We start from the raw sequence: 19,435 nt of genomic DNA on the forward strand, positions 1-19,435 counted from the left end.
CTTTTCAACCTCATTAGGACTTGGGAGACTTTCATCAATTCGTCATTTAAGTTACTGAGAAATGATAGATAGCTGAGGTCCATTCGAACTGTCTTCTAAAGTGTTCTGCTCGTCGACCCAATATCCTGCATTGAGTGAATAACTGTCCCAGTCTTTTTCCGATAAAGTCTCACCAACAGCCGAAATTTCAATACTTGTTTTCTTGATAAGTCTGAACAGTTTTCAACTGTTACTTATTGCCAATGCCTTTTCCGTCTCTTTTGCGTTCGCAACCCACCACTTCTCACAATCAATGCGCAAAGTTTTTCTGCCAACTACCTCTAGCCATTTAAGACTCGAACAATAAATAATCAACAGCTGTAAATCTACTGATGGCTGGAAGTTAGGACTAGTATATGTTGTAAAGTGTTTAGTTATTTAAATGGAATGATGATTGATGGATTATTTTTACATAGCTATGCGCACACCCTGAGGATAACAATAAAAAGTAATAAACAAATAATCTTACAGAATATTATACGAGTTATTATGAAAGAGAAATGAAGAAACAATACATGGTTACTATTTCAAAAAAAATTATAACGTTTCTGTGTAACATGAAGATTTCTCATTCACCGAAATCTTTCTTTTTTCAAAAAAAAAGTTATTAAAATAATGATGAAAGCACCACAAACAATTATGCAGTATTTATTTCAGCTCAATTATAAATCACTTTCTTATTTTTGCACTATACTTGAAGTGTATAAACAATAAAAATAATCTTCTTTATACACACGGCGTTGGAGATTTAGATTGGCATATTATATATATCATATAATGAATACAGTGAGTGTAGTGGATTTTCTCCAAATTAACTTCTGACAATAAATTATTTGGATTTCTTTCCCAGAAATAGACGGGTGACAAAATGTTAAAAAGAAATATGCTGAGTAAAGGATAGAAAAACAAACATACAAGTTACAGTTAATTCGTGAGCGGAGAAGGAAAGTTAACCTGAATTGGCAAGGTTAATCAGTGTGTATATATTCCACTGTGGTCAACACGTTGGGATGGTCATGATAAAGTGTTATTTATAGTAATTTAGTCTTTCTAATACTTTTAAGCCTTTTTCTTCGTATTCAGCACGAGTTAACCATGTAGTACGTCGGTCATTTTTCATAATATTTGCCAAAACCGATCCACCTATAAATACCATATGTTTTCTTTGAGGTGGGGCTTCAATACACATCTTGAATTTCTGGGGAAAATAATAAATTAACAAAGTTGAACAAACTGAAAATAATTATCTTTAACATGAAAACTAAATGATTTATCATTGAAATGAACTCCTAAATTTAAATAAGGGCACCAAAAATGAATTATCTTCACTATCCGATATGGAGTCGAGATAAATATCAGTATGAACGGCTCAAAATGTATGGTTTTATCCTATTATTAAGAAAATAGAAATTATTGTGCATTTGAAATCGTCCTTATACTAAAGGAATCTTATAAGTTTTCTTTTGTGTGATGAAAGATTGACTGATTGCATCCATTATGGAGACAAGACCAAAAAATACATAAATAAATCCATCAACTATTAGTCCAAGTCATTAGTAGAAAGAAATATAAATTTATTTAAATATAGCTACAGAAATCAGCACCAAAGATTCCGTTGATGACACAGTGACTTAAAGATTAATTTCAATGATATACTTACTTACGCCTGTTACCCCTTGTGGAGGAGAATAGACCGCACACCAGCATTCTCCAACCGACCCTGTCCTGGGCAATCCTTTCCAGTTCTTCCTAGATGCTATTCATCCTTTTCATATCTGTTCTTTGGCTTTCCCCTTTTCCGGTTCCCTAACGGATTCCAAGTTAGGGATTGCCTCGTGATGCAGTTTGTTGATTTCCTCAATGTATGTCCTATCCACTTCCAACGTCTTCCTAATTTCCACTGTCAAACACCTTTTCACAGTCAATGAAGTTGATGTAAAGTTATGAGTTCCACTTAACTGATTGCTCAACGATGATCCTTAGTGTCGCAATTTGGTCTGTGCACGACCGATCCTTGCGGAATCCAGTCCGTTGATCTCGAAGTCGGGCATCTACTGTGTCTTTCATCCAGTTTAGCAACACTTGGCGGGAAACTTTTCCTGGAACTGACAACAGTGTGATGCCTCTGTAATTTTCACATATGCTCAGATCTTCTGTCTTTGGTATTTTGATGAGGTATCCTTCTTTCCAGTCCGTTGGCACTTGTTCTCCCTCCCAAATCTTCTTGAATAGAAGGTGAAGCATGTTTGCAGTTGCTTCAATGTTTGACCTCAGTGCTTCAGCTGGTATATTGCCAGGTTACGCTGCCTTACCACTCTTGATTTGTCTGATGGTCATCTTGATTTTACTCGGTCGTTGGTGGAGTGACAGATATAGGAAGGTCTGTGTGTGCTGTTTCGATGTCCGGTGGATTCAATGGGGCTGGTCTATTCAGCAGTTCGTCGAAGTATTCTATCCATTTGTTCCTCTGTTCCTCAATCTCCGTGATTGTCTTTCCTTCTTCGTCCTTGACTGGTCTTTCTGGTTTATTATATCTCCATGCTAGTTTCTTCGTTGTATCAAATAGTTGTTTCAAATTCCCTTCCCTGGCAGCTTTTTCCGCAATCGTTGCTAGTTATCCCATATATTTCTGCTTGTCGGCTCTAATGCTCTTCTTCACTTTCCTGTTTGCTTCTGCGTAGTCTGCTTGTGCCTTGACTTTCTCTGCTCATGTTCGACTGTTGTTAATCGCTATTTTCCTGTTATTCCTTTCTTGAATCTTGTCCAGGGTCCCCATAGAGATCCATTCCTTATGATGATTCTTCGTGCGACCCAGAACCTCCTGACACGTTGAAGTTAATGCTTCTTTGATTCCTTTCCAGTTGTCCTCCATCGTAGTTTCTTCTTTCAGTAGATCCTGTAGAGCTTGGAACCTGTTGTTGAGAGTTATCTTGAATTGGTTGAGTTTGTTAATATCTCGAAGGAAGGCTGTATTGAACTTTTGTAACGCTGTTTCCCTAGTTGTCCAGTGTTTATTTAGCTTCAGTTTCAATTTCAATGATATACGTACATTTAATTATAAATTTTTTTCTCAGTATCAAATTCATTTGGAGTAGAAATTCTTTTTAAACTGGTCAAATAACATCAAAGATATTCTTTTTTTAAATAGCTGATTGGTTTTCAGTCAGAAATTGATAAATTATCTAGAAAAACACTGAATACCAACGACCACAAAGAAATGATGTTTTGTCCTACTACTTATCCGAGGTTAAACAAACTCAAAAGCAGTGTCGCGCATTGAAAAATAAATCATTAAATGGAGACCCACTGGTCTAAAGGTTGAGAGTCAGCCACTAAATATGAACATCTTGGATTGGGTCCCCGGTGGGATCGTGTTAGACGAGAACTACCGAGTTGTATACTGAGACGAAACAATTATTCTGTGCTTCCTGATTTTTTTGAGGTTAATACGTGTTGCGAACGAGAATCTTCCCACTGATGTTTAGGACTGCAATTATGCATCCTGTTCGGATGGCCTCGATATTGCCTTAAGTCACACGTATTATAAGCAGAGATGGATGATGGTTAGCAGTGGAATGCAGGATGTCCGTTTCGACCTATTTGGTATTCGCCATCTAGATGTACTTGCATCAGAGTCCAAATGACCAATACAAATATGAATTAAAACCTTAACCCACTGGACTCGGTAGCTAAGTGGGTAACGCGATGGCGTTTGAAGCGAACGGTACTGGGCCCGAGTCTTGGAGTGAACATCAACTCTGAGACCCAGATGTATCTGACTAACGAGTCCCAAATAGGACGAAATGTGAGTCCTGGATTCCACTGCTAGCCACCATCCATCGCTGCTTACTAATAATATTGTTACTAGTACTAATAATAACTCTACCCTCTGGGACTTGCCCTAACAATTTCTCCTTGCTCCACTAATAAAGGCGTGGCAACTTGAACCGATGTGCATATATGCCTGATTCTACTTTGCGTATGACTCGCTAAATGACTTAATCAAGAGAAAACAATTAGAAAACTTACTGCAAATCTTTCTGTATCACCTTTTAGTACATTTTGTAAATATAACTGTTTAATTTCACGTTCAAGACGACTTGGCAAACCAGGATACATTGTACTCCCACCACTTAATACTATATGCTTGTAGAGTGCTGGTCTTGTATCAATATCAGCAGCTTGGATTGTATTAAAAAGTAATTCTGATATACCGACACCTTCACGATCGATTAGATGAGGTTGAAAGAGAGCTTCTGGTGCACCGAATAATTCACCGCCTACTTTGATAACACGACCATCAGGTAACTGTAGTTGTTTGCAATTAAGTTTGGGAAAAGAAAAAGCAAAAACAAATGATAGATTTATTAAGATATGCATCGACGATGATCTAGATTGATAGAAAGCTCGGTTTCGAATCAGATGTCTTCCATAGAATCAAGCTCATGTGAACTATTGAGGTTGGGCCACCTGTAGCACAGAGATCGAAGGTTAGATATTTACATTGATACAGGTTAAATTCCGTAATAGATGTAGAGAGACAAAAGAAGTAGAAGTGGAGTGTAAATATTGATTTCCTATACGCTTAAAAATTATATAGTGATAACTACTACCATTGATAATTCAACCTAAAAAAGTGACGGAAATATATAGTGTAAGTTAACAAAGAAGAAATCTATTTATTCATTTGCACACATAAACATTGGTACACGGGAGTACCAAATATATATGCACCACACAGCAAAGATGAGGTTGTGGAAAATGAAGGGTAGAAAAACAACGATGAAAAGAAATTAGTGTATGACAGTCAAATAATAATAATCTGAGAAGCAGGTCAGTTGGGAAATATACAATCAGGGAGAAAGTAAAAGGAAGTCACATGAATTCTATTCTGAGCTATGTCTGATAACGTCTCTAGCCACTGAGTTTCATCACCTCAAGAACCCCAAACAGGAAGGTGCAAAAAGCCAACAGAAGCCAGTCCTGTACAGCTTTCTTTCATACCACGACATCATCTCATACACTAACCACCTCTTCACTTTTTTTAACCGGTTCTAGCATCGGAATTCGCAGAACATTCCCAAACCATCGAAGTCGATGTTTCAAAATGGTGACACTAGTTGAATTATAGTCGCCGTGTCCAAACACACGTTGCCGAACCTCTGCATTACTAACATGGTGTTACCAATGGATGTCAGTTACCCTTCAGCGACATCAATGATCAAACACAGAGACTCGTCTAACATCCTCAACTCAGAGGCCAGGTTTCACAAGCATTAAACAAAACTGCTCTCAGCGACGCGTTGTGGGTCCGACCTTTTACACCCAGACTGACATCACGAAGTTGCCAAAGATGGCCCAGATCGGCATAAGCTGGTCTGGCTTTCTTTATGCGTGGATTGACCTCAACACTCACGCCACCAACAGCATTTGCGCTGCTACCCAGATACATGAATTTCTTGACTACTTCTGTCTGCTCACTACTCAGGATGAGTGCAGGATCAGGGTCCTGTCAGTCTTACAGAAGTACTTTACACTTCGAAGCACATACCATGCCTACGGACACTGATTGTCAACTGGTTAAGTGCGGATTTCATGACTTGGGCATTATCGCACATAAAGACAATATCATCCGCATACTCAAGGTTGAGAAGTCTTTCTCCAGGCAACAGACCCACACCGCCATTACTTACATCCATCAGAGCTGTTTCCAGAGCGTCATAGATGGCAAACTTGAAGAGGAATAGTGAGATTGGGTAACCCAGTCTGACCCCACTTCTTGAATGGAACAATGGAGAAAGGTGGTTGCATGCCCTCACTCTATCTAAGGTGTTTGTATATAGGGCTTTTAAGAATGTTAATAAACTCCTCTGGCACACCCTTCTTCAATAGACAATACCAGAGAACAGTCCTGTTCAATGAATTGAAGGCAGCCCTGATATCAAGAAACACTAAGATTGTTGGCTTGTGATAAGTATGACGGTGTTCTAATATTTGGCAGAGGGTGAAGATATAATCAATACAACCTCGACCAGAACGAAAACCAGCCTGTTCACCGCGAGTCGTTTTTTTCGGGTTGTGAACAATCTACGAAGTATAACAGAAGCCAATAGTTCGGACACAATCGAAAGATTTTTTCATTCACACCAGAATCCTTGCTGCCAGTGACTCGGATGAGTTGAAAGAGCTTCCGGAATTCACCAGAAGCAGCTGCTGCTTCCAACGCATTAGCACGCTCCAACCACCAGGCTTATTGGTTCCTACCCAAGGTAACCACAATTCCATTGAGTAACAATCTTCGCTTGTGTTCAAACTCGTGGCCCTCCGGAGTAGTCCAACATGCTTCAACGAGTTGTAAGGAGGCTTTATAAACACAGTGCTAATAAGTGGGACGCTTCATGAGGCCATAAGCGACGTTATTCACCATTTTCGTGGCGTCATACAATTGCAGAAATCTAAGAATGCTGATAGATCGATATGGCAGGACCATATAGTTTTGTAATGGAAAAGTTTTTTAAAAGTGCTGGATCCTTCGTCCGAAAATTACAAAAGATAGTATAAAGAATTGGCTGCTACCAGCCGAGATATTTTGACTGATTAGCTAATTAGATTACTTAAGCTGTGTACATCTAATCAATTTCGCATATGTTAGTGAAGTTTAAATTATTTATACATTGTTCTTAATTAGTTGGTTGGAAAAAGCGGATAGTGTTCATGTGATTCGTACCAAATTGCAACATAAACATGTCTTTATGAATCTTATTACCAAAGTTTGGCTTGATAGCTTCGAATAAATTGAGCATTGGGTCGACTGTTGATGATAGAAATATTTATGAAGCGTCAGAAGTTTGACTTCTCACACATTAGGACTTTACAAATATGTTATCTGTATTGTGTATTTACGGAGACTTATCATACTCGTCTTTTTCAAATTAACGAATCTGGAAGTTAGTTGTGGAATTGTTGTCAATTATTTCCACTTCGTGTATGTGTCAGCAACTGGTTTTCGACCAGTAGATTAAAGGTTCGAGTTTGTTTCATTTACTTCAGTTAGTAATTCTGACCCCTACACAAAAAATATGACTTAAAGCCAAGTAAATAAACCTGTACCACAATTACATATGAAGCCAGACATTAACAATAAGCAATTGCTAAAAGTATCCAGTTATGATTTGATCAATTATTTCTATGCCTCTCACAATTACACTCATAATATGATGCGTCATATATTGATATTTGATAAAATAGGACAGGTGCCTCATGTTTTCACCACAAATAAACTAATGAAAACCGTATAAATTCGTTAGTCAATATATTTTTAAGTGATATTTTGAAATTAATCACGAAAAGATTGTTGTTAAGGTGATTAGTGGCTTTTGATTGGAAAATTGTCAATATGTTGAATACATATGGCGAAGACGATTTGACTTATAGTTGTTTCATACACAACTATCTATCTCATGTTCAGTAGTCAATTTAAATGTCAACATTAACGTTTTAAGTAGAAACAACTCATTGAAATATTAAACTGATCTTATATCAATCAGAGATACAAAAATCATGTATAATCAGTTTCTAAAAGTTATTGATTTACAGATTCACAATACTTGTCGGTATAATTTGGAAATTTCCACTTTACAGTATGAAATCATACTTATACCTTTTTTTTAAATTAACAATACCAAAATAAAAATCTGCTTTATTTAGAACAAATTTTCTACTACAACATTCTCTACACTTGGTCTCGTAATAACTGTAGGCAACCGACAAACAAGCCTCTAGAATTCCACATTTTTTTTCTTGAACATGAAATAATTTGAGTCAACATATAAACATACTACTACCGTGTTTCACATAAGAGCAAAACAGTCATTGCACCTCCTCCCTAGTTTTCATTATTGTTTCAACTGACATCAATTTGTAACTTTAAAAATCTTTGTTATTTAAAACTAATACGTTTCATAGCATCCAAGAAATATACCATACATAAAACTAGTTCTTTTGAAAAGAACTAGAGTTCAAATAAATCAGTACAATGGTGATAATCAATACATTCTAAGAGCATTGTACTATAATGAAGAAATAATTCATCTAATTTGCACCACATATATTGATTCCAACATTTATTAAAATGTTACCTGTGTAATTTAGTCACGCCAATAGAATAAAAAGTGATAATTGACCTTGAGATCAAGGTCAAGAAGAGTAAAACTCTTAATCGACCAGCACACAATTGACAAGGTAGGTTAGTAGTAAATCAATAAATAGAGAAGCACAGTAACTATTCAAGTAATAATAATAGCAATGAATAATGATAGTAATTTATACGATACATGTAAGAACGGATGCTTGTAGTGATGTCTTATTGAAACGAAAGTAGGAGCTGATGATATCGTATAGGAAGGCTATAAAAACTTCACAGCTAATCCAACCAACTTAGAAAATGAAACATCTCCAAAAGTATTTAACTTGAACAGATATGAACCTCTTCAATCACTTCACAGACGAATGTATATACGAAGTTCTGCAAATAAGTCAGTTAATTTATATAAAAAGCAAAGTTGTAAACAAGAAAATATGATTCATATATATTGGTGGTTTTGATGATATGGTTAGTTTTTAATAAATCTGACTAATCATTATAGTTGAGAAACCGTTGAAAAGCATAGCGTTATAAAACAATTACTTCATAACTTATGAGACTTAAGTAATACCTTCTATCAACGTTTTTGAAATGAAATCTTGATAAGCTTGTTACTATTCATCTGCTGATTAAAAGTATAATGAATTAAGTTTACCAGATTCTGGATAATAGAAAGATAGTGTGGGAATCATCCAGTGATATGAGTCAATCAGTTTATATGCTCATGGGAAGTAAAAACTTTACTAGTTGGCAATGTATAATGTCTATTTTCCAAACCATCACATTCATTGAAAAATCATTGCGGAGGAAAAGTTTATAAAAAGTTTAAAATATATCAAACCATTAGTAATATATAGCTAATAAAATAGTATATAGTGCGAGTAATATGGCTTCTTTAATATGTTATTGGGAAGAAAGTATCTAGTGCCTTACTATTGTATATTATCTTTAGGGATATTTCTTTTCAGACTAAATCAATAACTGTTTGCTCAGATTCTACAAGCAGTATTTTCGCTAGTCGTTAACTTGTAGTATCGGTTTATATGTTAAGCCCATATACTTTATTCTAGCTTCTGGCCAAGCCAATTCACCTATATATTATCAGTCATATTTTGTCTTTCGTTGCCCAATGGGGGCGCTCCCGTGTCTACTAAAAATTGCGGGCCTGTTACTCTGTCCTGAACATAAATGACATGTATTGGAGATGGTGGGGAAGCCAACTCGTTTTAATCAAACGTTAATCAACATTTATAGTCAGACAAAAATGAATGACAGACATGATGAATGAGATACGAAGTGTGCATACACATATACGCTTAATTAAAAAATTAGTCAAGGTTAATAAGCGAATAATTAACGAGATCAAAATATGACTGATAATATATAGGTGAATTGGCTTGGCCAGAAGCCAGAATAAAGTACATGGGCTTAACATATAAACCGATACTACAAACTAATATAATGCTTTTCAGTTCTTCAGTGTGATTTCCAACAAAGATTACTGGTCTAAAGTCGTACACCACAGTCAATAAACATAACATACCAAGTACAGGTCTATATATTTGGACTATTTAAGCTGCGTTGTTTATTTGAGGGCTAATAGCATGCTATTCAATTGCTCAAACTGAAGTGGTTAAAGATGATTTTAAGCCTGTAATTTATTGGTTAGATGCTGAGTGGATCTAAACCACTAAGCCATCAATTTCAAATGGTCAGTAAATACACCATCATAAAACTAAAATTTAACACGACAGATATTTGTATCAATATATGAAGACAAATAACAAAATCTTTCTTTTTAAAAAAAATTAGTGAATAAGGGGATATTATCAAAAAACAAGAATAACAAGTGTTACTCGGTCCATCTAGAACAGAGTAGTTAGGCTTTTCAATTTAGCATGTTAAGATTTTTTTTAAATGTGCTGATTCATTTATTTTTATTTTTATTTAAACACAAATATTGGTACAAAGGGGCACCAAATATATATGCGCCACACAAATCTCAGTTGATTTGTGTGAGGGCTGTGATACTGCCCAGGTGGCCAAACTGAAGCACGTGGTTCTCTTAGGGGGCCACACCCGGAACCTTTGACCTAAAGGTCTGGTCCACAAGACAGTGGAGCATCGTGAGGAGATGCAGTCCCATGGTAGCCGGTGACCAACGATTGATTCATACGCCATTTGTTCCCTTAAAATACTGTAGCCCATGTGCACCATTGGTTTGGAATGAGGGTTTTCCAACTCCCCTAGATGGACTTTCCGTGTCCACCAACCCGGTTAAAGTGCCGGACATTGGCTTTTCGACCTCTCAATTTCATAAACAACACCCCCTGGTGCGAGAAGGTGGTGAGTAGGACTTCCCTGGCAGAGGCTGTATACGCGTGGCCGGATGAGAGCCTTTAGAGAGGGAGGGTGGCCCCTCCCCACTCTCGGCCGTACCAGGGCATTTGGGGGCTACACATTCATTTAAAGTTAACTGTAAATAGATTATCTCTAATTACTATGATAAATACCCTCCATTTTAACACTAACACAACCAATACTTTTATCACTGAAAAATCTCAGCAAAGATGACATCAAGATTCAACTTTATATTATAAAGATAACCAGATTACCTCTTCATTGTCAATCCTGAAATATCAAGATTTCAGTATTTTGAAAATGGTATATATATACCATCAAAATACTAAATATTGTATATATACACAATATGTACGATAATGAATGTTTATAAGTAGAAATTAAAATCTTGATTACATTGAAAGTGAAAACATTTAATTGGTTAGATAAAACATTTATCTGTTATTATTTTTCATTGTTTATTTACTCGGTCGAATTTGATTGTCATCCATGTTAAAATATAGGTTTCTTAAGTGTGAACGACATTTTACTACTACTATTTACTACTGTATTATAGCGTAAACATATTACCCTTGGAATATCGATATTCACTGATCTCTCACAAATGCAATCAACATACTAGATTTTATGATAATTTAATATAAACCACCTGTTAATTTTTAGTGAATAATTTACGATACAATCAAATAGTCCAATTACAACACTAGATGCTGCTAACAAGTTCACTTTTTAAAGTGGATCTATTTGAACACAAAATTAATTAGTGAACTCTAAATGAATCAAACGACTGTTTACTAATAACTAACTTGATCAGTTTACTAAGTATACGAGGTTATGTGTTCAACTTCGGGTTATACTTTAGTTGTGTGAGGGCTAATGATACCAACCTGCTAGATAAATTGAAGTAGGAATTGGTAGTTTAGTGATTAAAGAATCCAACATCTAACTTCACTAGATAGCAGATTTCAAATCCACCTCCATCTAATTAAATTTGAACAGCATGCAGTATCACTAGCCCTCATTACTAAAAGGCAAATAAGAGGACTTGTACTTAATGTTATGATGTGAGAGTTTGTTACATTATATCAAAGTTAAAATGACTGAAAGACTCTTCTAATACGAAACGGTATCTATACGAATTAGACTTCCCACCTACATCGGTTTGTGTGACCTAGTATCATCAACCCAAACACTTAGAGTATGGCTCATTACCAAACGCCTTGTGAAACAGTTAACTTTAAAAAATATGTAGTAGTACTTCAAAGTTAATAATCTACTCAAGCATAAGAGAGACAGCAGAAGAAACTTTCAGAACTTTAATATTTCCAAAAGAATCCAGAAATGTAATGCAACCATTCTACTTTTTATGTCAAAAACAGCGGTAAAACTTGTAGTTTCAAATGAAGTTCAATTAAATTGAAAAATATTACAAAGATCTCCGTGTTACAGAGTTTGAACTGACCTACTTCGATTTGAACGACCAGTTACTACCGTTAGCCCTAACATAAAAACTACAATTTAGAGCTGAGTACATAAATCTACCCTTCGTGAGAAATTTACTTAAGTAATAACTGTCAACTAACTGACCGTATATTTTTTCACCAAAACCGTTGTATCCAGAGCTAGATTCTGCTCCTGCTCTACATCGTACGCCACATAACATAACTTCTCTTTCATTTGGCGGATAGTTTCAAAATCTGCTGTTTGATTGAATGCGTAACCACGCAGTAACAAGAGCTGGAACGAAAAAAAAAACAGGAAACTAAATTAAGAATGAATCACTGAACCAGGTAATAATAAATATATTTTAGTGATATTCCAATGAGTAGAAATTTGTATTTCTAGCGTTTTGTGGCTTTATGTAAGTCACTGCTTCAGAATAAAGCAGGATATTTTTAGTACAATCGAAATCATAATAGGACTGAGCACGTCATGCTACACTAAACTAGGTGTAATGCTGACTTATTATTGAGAAAATAAACTACGTTTCCAATTTTGATAGTGTAATTATGAAATGATGTATTTGAGTGATAATACTTCAAACTATCTGACAACTCATCTGCCCTTACATCAAAATGCGACAAATGTCAAATACTATAAAAACGAAAGACTAAAAACGTTTATCAGCAATACATATAAAATTAAGCTTACAGTTAAAGAAAGAACGAAAAACATGTTACGACACAGATGTTAACATCGGTATAAGACACCACATCACAAACAGACGGAGAGGTGATGGAACAAGTATCTTAGTAGTTTCAAAAATAATTAGATTCATAAGCTCTTCTAAGAAGAAGCGATAAGCAATCATTTTCCTGTCAAAACATACAATTAAGTCATGGAATGGATGCTAAAACAGCTTTCAAATTTTCATCGGTCAACTGTCGGGAATCCAACCTCAAATTTGTGAAAACGTCAGTCATAAAAAACTAGTCAAGATTTAGGTGTTCATAAAAAATTTGTCTTCATATTGAACTTGGCCTGATAATCTTTAACTCAATTTTGGTCTTAAAGATGATACTAGAATTCATATCATTCCTTTACTATCCACTATCTCTCTCGTTCTTATGTTTCCAACAGTTACAATTTATCCACTAACCTGTGAACAAATGTATGTTCACATAAATAGAGATATATCATGCAAAAATACAATACATTTTTTCGAATTAACGTTATTTTTTTATCATAATATTCAAAATACTGTTGTTGTTTTTCTATGCTAAAACTTTTGCAGTCTCCGAATAAACTGGTTTTGCCTTTTATAATTCCAAGAGACAGAATGAATTTTCAAGTATTCACTGTTTTAGAGAAAACTCACATTTTTTAATCAACAGTGACATGTACAATAAACAAAGCTATATTAAACTGCTTCGGAGAGAAAAACATTGACACGAAATTCTAACGAGAAACTTTGAAATACAGCACTGATATCTTAGCCTCTTATCTAAACTAGTACAGGTATCTTGTTTTAAATTTCGCTATTCCTATTATGACGAAGACAAAAGAATGGTTTTAATTGAAGTATATGTGGTAGTCTACTACCAATTATCTTAACTTGTAATTAATGTAAACAATTTTTCTACGTTAAAATCGGCTGTTACTACCACCCAGTCAGGGACCATGTAGGACCCAGTACAAGTTCCTATTGGTCCAAATCGGTACCATTCAAACTAATACAAGAGGACACTCAATTAACAAAAACTGGCGGAATGGAAATAATAATGTTAGCAGTGGTGGCAAACCAAATATATTTCAAAAGGAATGAATGACTTTTTAAGATAAAGATTATGAAGTAATAATACACCCGAGATTTAAAAGAAGATAAGGGATAAGTGCATCTGGACCACTGATCCCTAATTCGAGGTATGTTTCTTGAAATCACCATTCTTCAAGGAATGTCAACCAAAAAGTCCAAAACTTTCGACACGCCTCAGAGTGACGACCAGTGACTAGTTCTATTTTGGTTCCACAACTCTAATCAGTCTTGAAACTTATTGCTACTTTAGACATATTACATGATTTCCCCATATGATGGTTGGTTTTAGAACATAAATTAAATGACTGGCTATCATTTTGACCTTATAGGAATGAAATTTTGAAAGTACCGAAAAAAAATATGCCATTCTGTTATGTCAACCTTCTAGTTGTGAGGTGAAATCATTTGTTGAGATGAATGGGACTTACAACCTAGAGTTTTGAAAGACCTCAAAGAGTTTTCGATGGGACAAAGCTTTTACGTAATCCAAGCAATAGTTAATGAGTGAATAAGCAGGGACTGTGAATAAGCACCAGTATTTCAATCTTTCAGTTTATATAGTACCGTCCAGTTGGATAGGTGAAAATGAGAGATTCACGCTCTGCTTCCAAAATACTCCTACAAAACCTGCAAAACTTTAGAAATTAGAAATCAAATCCATGGGCAAATAACAAGTGGAGCTTCTAGATTCATTACATTCCTAGATCAATTCAGCACACTTTAGTGGTGTTTGAAAATCTAAAACTCTAAGAATATAATATTATATTAATTTATTTGTGTCATATATATATCCTAGTGAAGATAAAATTATGGGTAATTTCTGAGATCTATTGATGGACTAATATTATATATATATATATATATATATATATATATTCCTATTGTATAACTGTTCAGTAACTAGATTATGTATATCTATATTCCTCTTATTATAAGCTTCATTTTGACCTATAAAATTATTATTATACGATTTACTGTTCCTAAATTATATTTAGTTTATAATTAACTGTCTCCCACGTCCACAGCCACTTTTTGGCTTTATTGTATATAAATGTTATTTCCTATTCTATGATGTGTCGCGGTTTGTTTGGCTGGTATGTAAACCAAGTGTGCTTGAAATAAAAGAGTCGCATAGCAGAAGCTGTTATTGGTATTCTAAACTCAACTGGAAGGGTTAGGTGAATAAAGGACCAATAAGGACGCTAGGCTGCTCATACCAGTCAAACGTCATTGGTTTGGCACAGTGCTAAGATTGGATAAGTCGCACTTTGATTGGTGGGCGAATCACGTGATGAAAAGTCGGGCATAAATTCACAACAATTCGGTAGTGGATACGCAATATACATGAGATATGTTTGAACGTAAATAGAATAGGATCCAAAAAATTTAAAATAGTGTGATAAAAAACCCAGGCGGAATTCAGAAACTTTGAATCCGTAAGAAGACAAAGAATGGATGCACCTGCGTTGTTACAAACGATTTTGGACCACGCCATCAAAAGTTGTAAAAGTCACACAGACCTCAAGCAGGTGAAAGTTCGTAAAAAAAATATGAAAATATTCTACTTAAATATACTTGCTTTAATAAGGTAGCGTGTTATGTCTCGACCGGCGACGTTCAAACGTCTTGTCAAATGCGGCAAAGAGAGTCCATCGTAAACTGGGCATATGTGAGTGACGCCATCACCCGAATCGACAACAACCCCCGTCATGAGGCCTTGTGAAGAAAATCGGGGATAAAAGAAATACACAACAAACTTTACCAACTAATAAGTAAGCATACGAAAGATAGACAACATTACCATTTCAGAGTATTTAAAAATATTTTGACATGCCGACAATCTCACAAATAATACCATAAAGTTAGGGTAACGTTTAGACAATAAAAATAGTTGGTTGCTATAAGACTACATAAATTCTACACCGTTTTTGTCCGAACAAAAGCACATCAGTTTATTCCGGATAAAAATACATTTCCGGAAAAATGTTCTTAGAAAAAATCAGAAGGCAGTCTCCAAAGATTTTCGTACAAATTTAAATAGAAATACCAGTTTGTGAACATTAGTACAGTACTGACGAGAGATATATACATGTTGACGGAAAATCCCTTCACAAAAATACATCGATTCAGATTGTCACACTTCCTCTAAAATAAAGAGTCTAACAAAACCGAAAGATAAGAAAATTAACAAGGATGTGGATCAATAAGAAGGAATAAGAGGTCATAATCATCTTAGATTCAAATGAATAGTAAGTCATATGTACCGCAGTGACCTCAACCCTAAACTTTTCAGCATTTTGGTCAATATGTTTAGACTATCTCAGACTTTGTAGTCGTTTTTATCTGACAGAACAACGTTGTTTATACATTGTAATGATTTAGGGCTAGATCCGGACACTGTTTATACTTCTAACGCCTGACCAATCTAATCATTCAAACGGGTCATAGAGTATAGGAAGCCAATGTCATACATCGGATTTCTATTTTTCCCACCTGGCTTTATTGTAAGTCTACAAACATCATCCATTTCTAACCCGTCCCTTGTTTTAAATCCTGGAGATGTCATTGCTGACTTCTAGCGATACAGCGTAAATATATTTTGAGATGGTAGAGATTTGTAGCTCAGGTGAACAATCTGGATGGAGCACAAACTTCAGGTAGAAGTCCTCTACCTCATGATGTCGTTTAGAATAACGACGAAAGCTCCACGACCAAACCATTCAGCTCAGAGAAAAAAACACCAACATAATGTTTTATTGGCTATTTTGCACCATGTGTGCAGTAGTGTTACTCATGCAGTCACTCTTCATTTGGGATATGAAAGGCCCTTCTGAAATATGATCTATCTAACTGCGTGTAGGCTGCAAACGTTGAAGCATTGTGTTCATCACTAAATTACCAAGTCTGTTTAGATTCCCCTTTTATTAGAATTTAATCGTGCGTGCATTAATAATAATCGAACAAACTCTCTCAAATTGTAACATGGAGTTAAAATGCAAGGTACATACTAGGTATATATTGTGTCTAGTTGTTTGTTAATACGACTACAATTTAGATTGTAAGGGCAATACTTTACTAGCTCGGAATATGGTTACAATCTTCAGATACGAGATAGCCTATCTTCACTTGTTCTTAGGGTTTATCTATAGAACATTACAATATGTTGCTAATCACTCGGTAGATTGGGAAGGACCATAGTTTGTGGACGAACCAATTAGATCTAACATAGCGGTTGTTTTATTTTGTGTGGAATTCAACTACATATACGGCTTAATAGCATTGAGGTTATAGTTTATATCAGTTAGTGATGAAAATTCTTACTCTAATTCGGCGGGACTAAAGAACATGGACGAGCCAATCAGAAGCTTTCGCGGGTTTTCAAGGTCACGGCGGTAATTTCGGAACATGATGCTTACGTACGATCGCTTTACAGCGGATTTTCGAGAGGACGTGATAATTCAGCGACTGCAGGAAAAGGGATTATTGAGAAGCTCCTGTACTTGTGACTGCGGTTGTCAAATGAACATTGTACAATGTGCAGACTATCGTGACGATATTATCTTTCGATGTCCCTCATGTTGGAAGAAATCAGCTAGAAGAGGGACATTTTTCGCTCGCTCAAAGTTAAGGTTGAGACAAATTATGCTCCTTATTGAGAATTGGGTAATAAAAGAACCGGTAACACTAGCTGCCGCCTTTGCCGATGTAAGCGAAGTTTCGGCAGTTCAATGGTACGAGTTTTGCAGAGATATATGCGCAACAAAACTGACAAGCATACACCAATTGTATGGAGGAGTGGGAAAGATTGTTGAAATAGACGAAACGGTGGTAAGGAAACGCAAATACAACCGTGGCCGTTGTATTAAAGAAGATTGGGTAAGTACCTCTTCCATAAATATACCTCACAGGTCTTTGGAATATATGATAGATCATTACGGAAAGGACATTTTCAAAGAGTCAGGAACCGGAAGGCACCAACAATCATACCGATCATACAGCAATATGTGCTACCGGGTACTACTATTTATACAGATGATTGGGGAGCTTACAGATGTCTAGGTAGACTGGGATATGAGCATGAAGTCGTTATACATAAGCGACATTTCGTTGACCCTACTACTGGGGTGCATACCAACAACATAGAAGCTATGTGGTCGAGACTAAAGGAGTTTTTGAGACCTTACCATGGCTCCAGAGGCAGACTACTATGGAGCCATATGGATGAATTTATGTACCGCATGCAATACGATTTTAAAACTTCCGAACCTATATCCAACCTTGATAAGTTTTTAACTCATGTAAAAGAAGTGTATCCACTTTAATTCTTTGGTTTTGTATAATAAATTTTTAATGTACACTAACTGTCTTCTGATTGGCTAATATTCCTCAAGGTCATTTAAGATTCGTTCAAAGGTCGTCCATGTTCTTTAGTCTCGCCTAAAAATCTAGCCTAGTGCAGAAGCTCCAATAATTTTTATACAACCAGGTGCTTGATATTTTCGACAGAAAAGTCGCTGTGTTTATGAGGACGTATGTCAAGTTACAACAAGTTAGTGCAGACTCATGGCAGGCTCAAAACTATCAAAAACGAACTATGATCATGCTATAGATGTAAAGGAAACGTTTACAGATGGATGTTCTACCAACGAAACAAAACCTGATAAAATTCACCTCAATAAAGAAAAACAATATTGCGGACCGAGAAAAGATTTAAGACACATGATCAACGCTTTCAAAAGTATGGTAATTTGAGTCATTATTGGTAAATCTAGTTTATTAAACTGTCTTACAGCCATTACCTGTGGAATTGGTTAAATTCCTTACAAAACTCGATAGAAAATAAAGATTGCTGAGTGATGACTAGCCAGTCCATTACCGAAGAATACCTGGAACATACAGGCGTCCTACCTACAGATCAAGATCTTTTAGATTACAATGTAACAGGCACACAGCTTACAACAGATTTGCGTAAGTTACAAATGATAGCTTACCTTGGGCGTAAAGAGTCAATGTCGCTTGGATGGCAATGAATAGTGCATTAAAACCATATTTTTCAAACATTACTTCAACCATTTTCTCTCTGTTACGCAATGGATTGAGAGGAGGCTCTGTTAACAAAATCTTTGCATGTTTGGGATCAATGTTCATCTTTTTTGGTCCGAATATGTAGTCATATAAATGGATCATATCGTCCCAATTTCTAACAATACCGTTCTCCAGTGGGTAACTTAGTTCCAACATTTGTCTTAATTCACTTGCCTCGTCACCCACCATAAGATCCTGAACTTCCAAATTGCCCACGCGAGAAGTTGCGCGCAATATTGGTCTCCCTATGAGTGATGGGAAAATAAATTCGGGGAAGGTGGCTCCAGCGTATCCACACTTTACAAACTGAAGGTTTTCAGTAAAATACAAAGCAGTAAACTCACTCCTGTACCATTGTCACAAACAACTATTTTATTCCCATCGGCATCAACAGTCATTATGTAACGTATACTTTACAGTAGAGCGCCTTTAAAGCTAGCTGTTATTTCAAACCTCAAGCATTATTCGAAGAAATAATCAGCTATTTGCTTCTTAGGGACTTTAACCAAATGATTAGTGAGGGTTCTGGATAATAAAAAAGTCACGTTTTT

General features: G+C 35.7%; 1 protein-coding gene across 2 annotated transcripts; it reads right to left on the reverse strand.

Moving 5' to 3' along the window:
- Positions 1–400: 400 nt before the first annotated feature.
- On the reverse strand, positions 401–19,304 carry Smp_101290.1 (actin-related protein 2, arp2; the record flags this gene model as incomplete). Of its 2 annotated transcripts, none has more annotated exons than XM_018795735.1 (6): positions 401–1,272; positions 4,069–4,347; positions 12,131–12,280; positions 15,415–15,515; positions 18,791–19,190; positions 19,229–19,304. In XM_018795735.1, 6 exons carry the CDS (start codon positions 19,280–19,282, stop codon positions 1,255–1,257), a joined length of 1,002 nt encoding a protein of 333 aa, XP_018650017.1. In that variant the 3' UTR covers positions 401–1,254. The 2 variants fall into 2 exon arrangements, with proteins under 2 accessions (XP_018650017.1, XP_018650016.1); XM_018795734.1 differs by having other exon boundaries at positions 401–1,237; positions 19,229–19,282.
- Between the last annotated feature and the right edge of the window lie 131 nt (positions 19,305–19,435).

The sequence above is a fragment of the Schistosoma mansoni genome, chromosome 2 (genome assembly GCF_000237925.1).
Source record: "Schistosoma mansoni strain Puerto Rico chromosome 2, complete genome".
NCBI classification, from domain to species: Eukaryota; Metazoa; Platyhelminthes; class Trematoda; order Strigeidida; family Schistosomatidae; genus Schistosoma; species Schistosoma mansoni.